Source organism: Homalodisca vitripennis, chromosome 1, assembly GCF_021130785.1.
Source record: "Homalodisca vitripennis isolate AUS2020 chromosome 1, UT_GWSS_2.1, whole genome shotgun sequence".
Lineage (NCBI taxonomy): Eukaryota > Metazoa > Arthropoda > Insecta > Hemiptera > Cicadellidae > Homalodisca > Homalodisca vitripennis.
This window is the reverse complement of record NC_060207.1, coordinates 123601165-123610676: the sequence shown is the minus strand read 5'-3', so window position 1 is coordinate 123610676 and position 9512 is coordinate 123601165. Positions and strand designations below refer to the sequence as shown.

At 32.5% G+C, this 9512-nt stretch overlaps 1 protein-coding gene across 1 annotated transcript; it reads left to right on the top strand.

The window, feature by feature from the left end:
* The first annotated feature begins 6237 nt into the window (after window positions 1-6237).
* LOC124370733 (cAMP and cAMP-inhibited cGMP 3',5'-cyclic phosphodiesterase 10A-like) lies at window positions 6238-9221 on the top strand. Its single transcript, XM_046829037.1, has one exon. It carries the CDS (start codon window positions 6658-6660, stop codon window positions 8995-8997), a length of 2340 nt encoding a protein of 779 aa, XP_046684993.1. The 5' UTR covers window positions 6238-6657; the 3' UTR covers window positions 8998-9221.
* Window positions 9222-9512: the final 291 nt, after the last annotated feature.

The window sequence follows — 9512 nt, the reverse complement described above, 5'->3', positions numbered from 1 at the left end:
TCAAACCATGGTTTAGAATCTTTGATAAATATCCCGACTAGAGTGGGTACATATTTCGATAGCATCAGACAGGAAACAATCATCTCAAGGACTTGTATCGATCACGTATTTGCTCGAGTTAGCGATAAGCGTATTGTGAGCGTAGAGTGTGCCGTGGTGGACGTGGGTAATCACGGACCACAGCCTGTGCGTGGCTGTGTTGGGGGTCAAGGGTCGGCCTGCCGCTGCCCTGGACACCGACACTGGCCCGCCTCGCCGTATCGACTACGCTGCGCTCTGTGACCGCTTGCAATCAGCTGACTGGGCGCCCGTGTACGCCGCGCAAAATGGTTTTCGCTTGCGTATAACGAGTTTTCTTCAATTTTACAGAGCAACATTGATCAGAGCTTGAAACCTGTAAACAGACCTTTGCACCGTACTGAAAAGAAATTAAAGCCTTGGATGACAGACGCACTATGTTCTCGAATTCAAAACCCGAAATACTTTATATAAACAGATTAAGAATAACTTGAACAATGCTAAATTAAAATCTTATTACACCCGTTTCAAAAATAAATTACAAAAAGATATAAGATTAACAAGGGAAGCGTACTACAAAAATATTTTTTTTTGAACAGTGTAAAGGGAATTCCAAGGAAACTTGGAAAAGAGTAAACGAATTAACCAGGCAGAGGGAAAAAAGTAATGAGCAATATTAATTTGATAGTTGGTGACGGTTTAATAACTGATCCACAGTTGGTATCAAAGGAATTCAATAAATATTTTTTTGACTGTTGCGGAAGGCTTGTGTTGTCAAGACGATGCGGAGAAACAAAATTTACCGAATGAATTAGCAAACTTTTTTGTAGTTAAGGACGAATTATCATCATTTTTCGTAGGACCTGTTTTGCCTGATGATTTGATTTTAGCTGTTAATTCATTACGGAATGGCAAGTCACCTGGATTTGATGGTTATAGTTCTTTTTTAATCAAAACAATTTTTCCACACATTTCTCAAGTATTTTTACATATAGTTAATTTAAGTTTTACGCTGGGTGAATTTCCTGAGTGCCTCAAAGAATCTATTGTAATACCTTTACATAAGAAAGGCTGGCTCGAGAACCTCGTGTGACAATTACAGACCTATCTCCCTAGTTTCGACCTTTTCTAAGATAGTTGAAAAATTAATGAAGCAAAAACTCATAAATTTTTTGTCAAAAACAAAATTTTTTAGCAAAAATCAATATGGTTTTAGAGAAGGGCTTAACACGGAATCTGCTATTCTTAATCTTGTTAAATCGATAAACAAAGGGATAAATAATACGAAGAAAGTCAGTGGGTTGTTCTTGGATATCAAAAAGGCTTTTGACACTATCAACCACAACATTTTATTAAAAAAAATGTACAAGAGTGGAATAAGAGGCGTTGCGTATGATTGGTTTCATAGTTATCTCAAGAATAGGCGACAACGCGTTAGAATAAATGGCGTACTGAGCGAAAGTGCCATAATTAAGTATGGGGTTCCTCAAGGCTCAGTTTTGGGTCCAATTTTGTTTTTAATATACATAAATGACTTGTGTAATGGCAATTTCAAAGGGTTGGTAACATCATTTGCAGACGATACAGCTATAACTTACATCAAAGGCAGTAATGTGGAAATTCAAGAAGCTATGAATGCAGATTTGGCTGCTCTCAGATATTGGTTCGCAGTTACTAAAATGATTTTAAGTCCTGAAAAAACTGTTTATTTGAATTTTTCCTTAAGACAAACGTGTATACTTTTAAATCCTGTAACTTATAAATGTGTTGACTGTTTAACAAAATATACGGCCTGTAGTCAGAATTGTGTAAATTTAAAACAATGTAACAATATTAAATACCTTGGCATATTTTTGGATGAAAAATTTAAATTGGAAAATACATGTATCAAGATTAGTAGGGCAGCTCAGCAATCATCTAAGAATTTTTTATTTCCTTAAAGATATATGCAGCAGTGAAGTGTTACGTACCGTATACTTTTCGCTTGTTCACAGCAAACTGGAATACGCAATTTCAGCCTGGGGTGGTACTTATGCAACGAATTTAAAATTCTTTAATTGTTTTACAAAAACAATTCATTTCGTATAATTAATAAATCTAAGTCGAGGGAGCCATCTTTTTCCATTATTTAGTCAAACAAAAATTTTACCAGTAAGATATATTTATGTTTTTAAAGTTTTGAAATTTTTCCACATAAATCGTGATAAATATGCCGCAAGAGAAGAGGTTTTACATAGTATGGCATTGCGAAATAGAAGGAATTTTTGTGTCCCCGAAAACCCTATATAGATTATTTTAGAAAAAACATTTAATTTTATAGCTCCTCGTATATATAACGTTATTCCTGGAAATATAAAAGCTTTACCAAGTTTAAAGTTATTTTTACGCAGTTTAAGAAGCTGGTTGTTCAAACAAGACAGTATAGACTACCTATTCAATGTAGTGGGCTAAGGCGTGACTTGTGGCTGGGGCGCCTCGCATTACTGCCTTCCATGCATGGACTGAGCTTTGACGGGCGGAGTGTCTCCGCTCAGAGCCGCATGATGGAGCAAGTGGCGAGGGATGCCTTCAGTCTGAGTGGCGACCTTGCAGCAACATTCACAACAATTCGTACACTTACACCTACATACAATATTATCTAAGTAAAGAATGCACCCATACCAACACATAAACCTACACACACTCACACACACAAAACGCTGCTCAAATCACGAAAACCTACAAACAGACAAAGTCATTTTTTTTTCTTTTTTAGTTTTTTCTTGACACATTTAAACTTTTACGGCCAAAATTAGGGACATATGATCAGCACCTAAAAAGAATATTTTCCTATCATTTATTTGTAGTCTATTAATGATATAATGAGTAAGCTAACTATATTATTTATTTTAATTATTATGCTCGACTTATATATTTTGTTAATGTAGAAGATGTACCTCTGCACAGGCTTGCCTTTAGAGGTATATTATATTCCCAAAATTATAAAAAAGATGAATTATTTAGAGCTGGGGGAGAGTATTTTAAGTATGTTAGTTAACCAAAACGTGTTTTTTATTTTTTATTTTAATTTTAGTACATTCTAGGAAAACAGTTAAGTTAAACTTTTAGATTATATTGATGTCTATGTAAATATTAATATTCTAATTTGTGAGCTTCAATTATCTTAGTGTAAATCTTATAGCATATTTTTTTCTGGTCGACACCCTGGCAGGTCAAGGACTTTATTGTATACATATCTGTTATTGTTTATTATGTATTAACTATGTTTTTTATTTTTGGGAAATAAATATTTTTCTTTCTTTCTTTTTCTTTCTTTCTTTAAGTAAGATTTGGCTACGTAGCCTTTTACAGAGTAAGTTAAAGCAATTTTTACATCAAGGCAGTTATTATTTAAGGTAATTATTAGGTAATTTAAGGGGATTTTATACATTTCTAAACATACCCAACAATACTTAAAAGTTATTTACATATTGAAAAAAAGTCTTCAAAAGAATACAAGGATAACGTTAATAAATAATCTTTTAAGTAGTTTTTGAATTTTTCATAATTTTTATCATTTTGAATATTGAGAGGAAGGTTAAACAAAAATTTTGTGCCGATGAAACTAGTTTTCTTTTCATAAAACTTCAGCCTATGTTGTTCCACATGTCTGTTACGGTATTTATCATGTTATTTATAATAACACAAAAATAATGTGTGTGTAATTTTGCAAAGCTCATAAATTTTGTCATTGTTGATACTTGAGATATGGCTATCTGTATGATTAAAAAATTATTGAAGCATTTGGTTTAATATTTAAGACAACCAGAAATGTTTTATTGATTTCCTTAGAATATCGTTTTGCCATTGGTATATAGTTTGTTAGTTTCATAGTAGCTAAACAAAAAATATCAAGTTTTAGTAAAATATGTTCATTAGAGCTATTGTCACTTTTAGGTTAAATACGTAATAAACATTTTGTATGAATAATCAATTTTGTATCAAGCATTATCGTCAAAGCGTTACTTAATTATCTTTTACCATTTTCTGTTCATAGCAATTTAACTAAATACCTGCAAATTTAATTGAAGTAACTAATGACTGAAGGTAAAACAGTTGACCCTTCACGTTTCCTCCAATGGGTTAGTCAGAAATTTTTAAAAGATGAAATAAAAATAACTTCTTCAATAATGTTGGTAAACTTATCTAAAGATTAAGATTGTATAAAAATAAAATGTGCAATTAGTTAATGTGGTTATCTTACTTCAGGGCTACTGTTCTTGTCTCCATGATTGTCTGGGTTTTAAATACTATAAATCCGATACTGTTATCTTATTTTATTAGCTGTACAGTATTTTTATTTTATCTATATTTTGAATAAATTGTCAAAATACATTTACTCTTTCACATCAGTTACTTTAAACCCATACATTATATCATTCCTATTTCCCCGTCACCACTGTAAGTTTGAATACAGTGTAGCTTCACAGATTAAAATATACAAAAAAGGTAATCTTGTAACTGTTATATCTGCCTGAACTTAAAAGCTTGTTCTATTAGTATTCATATCAAAAATCTCATATTTTATCTTAATTTAGGTGCTCAGTAAGTTAAAACTGTTCAAGTGAACTATTTTATCTGTCCACATGAGACGACAGTGGCATGTACAGGAGTTATTTTGGGTACAGGAATATCTTTTGGTACAAAGAGAATACCAGAAAATGTGAAAAGCATTTACAAAAGAAAAATATACACTGTACATAAAAATTTGAGGTGAAAATATATCTTGATATCCTCTTGTACCGTTATTTAGTGTCATTTTATATAATATATATTTTGCAACCTTGTTATTTGTTACTGGTTAGCATAAATTTAATTTGATGTTCTTGGAACTAAATTCTTGGTGAATTAATAACCTAATTGGCATGCATAATAATCTTTTCTCTCTAACTTTGTAGCTGAACATCTTGCTTCCAAGCAACAACTCACGCACCTTGTCCATAAGTTAAATGATACGCGGGTGGTTTCATCTTGAGCTTCTTCGTTCTTCATTGCCAACTGTTTTTGGATCCTTTCAGACGAACATGACTTCAGATTTCAGGAGTCCAGTCTGCAACAGTGTCAGAATTCAGATGCTGTACGTAAGAGGAAGGCTGGATCTAAAGACTGGATCTAAACTCAACATTCACATTGATAGATTAAGTAGTATATGCTACAAAAGAATAAGAAAAATGTTAGGAAAATTGTAGTTGTGTTATATTATATGATAAGCTATGAACAGTAAAGGTACAATAGATCTATTACAATATGAAATTTATACAGAAGAGTAAACAATCTGTGTGGACCTAAAGTATAAAAATATAACAATTTATTACAAATATTTTGAAAATAATCTTACTTTTCATGATCAATTTGGTTTTCTTCCAAGTTTTAAACACAGTAAAAGCAATTGAACAGTAACAGAACAGGTTAATCTGAATTTTAAAAACAAAATAATGTTATATACCACATTAAAAGTGACTTAGGTAAATCCTTAGTTTGTATTCTTCATGATCTGCTCTTTAGAAAGTTACATTTGTATGGAATAAAAAATAATTAAATATATAATTTATATCACATTTTGATAGAAAGTACTATACAGAACTTGTTAAACTATTATGGATAGTTAACTATATTGGGATGTTCATGTGTGCTTTGTAAAACAAGTATCTAACATATGCATTTTTTCATTCCCATCTAGGGTATGGTATAACACTTTACCTTAGAAACATAGTACTCCATGGACCCTTGGTAAAACAGTAGTACTCCTAAAAACCAATACCAGTACTTTTACTGGACAGCTATGTTTTGTGCATTCATTTTTCAAATGAAAGTACTTAGAATTATGGCAAATGCAGGCAAAAGTTTCTCACAAAAAAACAAAAATATGTCTCTCCCATCTCTGTATAGTGTATATTTATTGTATTTACTTAAAAATAAGGAAACATTTGGTAGTTTTATTAGTAGACAATAAATACATGTATATTGCACTAGAAAACATATATGCTCGAACAGACGAATGTTCAGTACTTACTTATATGTATAGGAGAATTAAACTTTATATGTAGTTATTTATGTTGCAACACAATATTGCCATTTTACTTTCTCATATTAGGTAACGTTTTCTAGGTAACGTATATATAAATTTGATATTTTAGCTTTAAAAGCTTTATGATTTCTTAAGTTACTACATCTTTTTCATTTGCTCCAGTATTTATATCCAAGAAATTTAGCTTTCAGAACAAAGGGAGACCAGAATAGAGTTCACAAAAAGGAATGAAACACCAATTAAAAGATACATATTTCAGCTGTTGAAATCATATGGAACAAGGTTTGACAGATGATTCTAATCAATATATTTTTATTTATTAAGTGTAATTTAAGTGAGTAAAACAGTTTAATGAAATTTAAGCAGTATAACGAAATTTTAACAGTTTAAAGAAATTATCATAATTGAGATGTGCATTACACCAAAGAGATCATAAAAGAGTATGTTTTCAGAATTTGTGTTTAACAATTAATTACCAGGCATATCAATCGTACAATACAAGGTTAGAGCTCTATCATCAGAATACAGTAAAATAGTTCATTAATATACTCAGTAACCTGCAGCCAAAAACAATGTTTCCAGTGTCAAAACCCACAGAGCAGCAAACTAAACAGTGGATGAATCTTCAGAAGGAAATGTTAGAACCACAGTTCTATCCAGACCCTTCTCCATTTAGGGACAGTCTACAACGACTCAATGTGGATGAAGACAAGCTAAAAAAATACTTGTCAAGTAATAAAAACACTCTCCATGTCCTCGCTCCTTACCTGAGGATTATTAATAAAGATCACAAAAAATTGATCGAATCAGCAAGTAGCACCGTCGAGCTCAAAGCCAAAGTTGAAAAGTTAACTTTTGACAAAAAAACCAGAGGAAAAGTTGCAGATATTACCCTGGATTTATCAAGTAAACCTGAATTGATTACTTCTATTCATGACACTGGTAATATTTTGAAAAGGCTTTTGTCTGCTTCTCTAGTGGAAACACACATTGTAGATCCATTTAAAAATATACTATACCAGAATCCACCAGAGAGTGATCCTTCTCAAAAAATAACTTCTTGGAAAATAGAGCCTGGAACTACAATTGCAGCTTATGTCACATTACATGGAAATTATGTTGTATCAGATGAAATTAATAACGACAAGAGATTTCCTCTAGGAATCAGCTATCAGTCGTCTGTGATGAAACATGCACTTTGTGTACCAATAAAAACTCCAGATGATAAAGTTGTTGCTGTGTTTACACTAGTGAGAGATGCACTTGAAGTGCCATTTAATAAAGAAGACCTCGAGACAGTTCTGATAGTTAGTGGGTGGATTGGGGTGGCAGTACTGCAGAACAGCATGTACAGTTCATTAGCGAGACATCAAGATCTATCTAATCACTTGGTTCACCTTACAGACCACTATCACTGTGCAACTGGTGATGAGGATCACAGCCTTTCAAATATTGTCATCTTTGCTAAAGAAACGATCGGAGCTCAGTGTTGTAGACTTTTCTTAGTTGAAGAACAGTTAAAGAGTGCTTTTTTTGTAGCAATTTATCAACAAGGTATTGAAGATGCCACATTATTGAAGAAAATGCGATCCAGTTTTGCTGTAAAACCTGATGGATCTATGTTGAGTGATGTGCTGTTCAATAAAAAAGCAGTAAATAAGCTCTATGATCCTTTAATATGTGATTTACAACAAGAGTTTCCAGTGACCTCTTTACTCTGTGTGCCACTGTTATGTGGCAAACAAGTTATCGGTGCTATTCTACTGGCAAACAAACTGAAAGCAACAATGTTTAGCAATGAAGATAAAGGAATTTTAACTAAATTTGCTACTTTCTGCACTATAAATCTTAAACATTTACAAGTTAAAGAGAAATTGAAAAAAACTGAAATCATATTGAACAAAGTAACTAAAGAAATACTACATTACCACATTCGACCTTGTGTCCACGACCAAGAAAATGTCAAGAAACTTTCTACTGAATTACCTGACCAATTTTTCTCATTTATTTGGTATCCATCTCCAGATGAAACACCGAAGCTTACCGAGTTCACTTTAAATATGTTCCATGAAGTCCTTGGAGATTCATTCATGGCATTAAACAATGTTACAAAATTTGTTCTCACAGTACAAAAATGTTACAGACCAAATCCCTATCACAATTATATACATGCATTTGGAGTGGCCCATACAATGGCGAACATGATAAGTCGTTATCACAAAATCTTTAATGGAATTGAACAAAAAGGCCTGATGGTGGCCGCACTATGTCACGATTTAGACCATAGAGGTTACACAAACAACTTTGTCCAGGTGACCAAACATCATTTAGCAAAACTTTATGAGTCTTCACCACTAGAAAACCATCACTTTGTTGTCACCAAGATGATAATTGAACAATGTGGAATGTTTCAGTACATAAAACCGGATATCTATGATGAACTTCTCTTGGAAATTTATGAGTGCATAATAGCCACAGATTTGTCACTTTACTTTCAGTGCAGGATGGAACTCATGAGAGTGGCTGATGAGAGAGTATTCACATTTAAAAATGCCAGTCATCGAAGACTGGTGAAAAGTTTAATGATGACAGCCTGTGATCTTTCGGGGCAGACAAAGTCTTTTTCAGTGTGTAAAAAAATCACTGAAGGCGTCTATGAGGAGTTCTACCAGCAGGGGGATGTTGAAAAGAAAATGGGTTTCATCCCCTTACCAACTATGGATCGAGATAAGCAAGACAGTTTTCTGGAGAATCAAGTCCAGTTCATGAATGTTGTTGTTCTGCCTTGTGTAGAAACTGTGACACGAATATTCGGTACGCTGAAACCGATGTTGTGGGACACTAGAACACTCTTTAAACAATGGAAACATTTACTTGAAACAAAATATGACATTGAAAATAATGTGACGTGAATTAAGTTGAAGTCTTTTTCAATGTTATGATATTGAAGAAATATACTAAAAAGTCGTATATGCAGATACATGGACTACACAGACTTGTTCTGCTGTTGGTACATGGAAATTCAAAGTGATAATATTTTACAATTATTAGGATTACAATAGGGAAAGCTCTTGCTATATTGTAACTTAAAGGAAATTTCTACAGTTCAAGTACAATAAAAATAATTCAAAATCTATATGTATATATATATAAAATATTACATTTATTACATACAGGGTGATTCATGAAGTTCTCCCCCCACTTCTACAGCACATTGTACTAGTAAAAATAATGAAAAAAATGTTATATAAACATAGGTCCGAAAACGCTTCGTTAGCGAGTTACAGCTAGCGAAAGATTTCACCTGAATTCCTGGGTAAAGAGTAAAATAAAGCCATACTGAACTTTTGGAAACGTTAATTAAGTAAGAAATATCGTGGATTCTTATGTATTTTTACCTGATAAAGCTAATAAAATAGGTTTCAGA

Coding starts and splice junctions, on each gene's coding strand:
- LOC124370733 (XM_046829037.1), top strand. CDS start 6,658: ATGTTTCCAGTGTCAAAACCCACAGAGCAGCAAACTAAACAGTGGATG.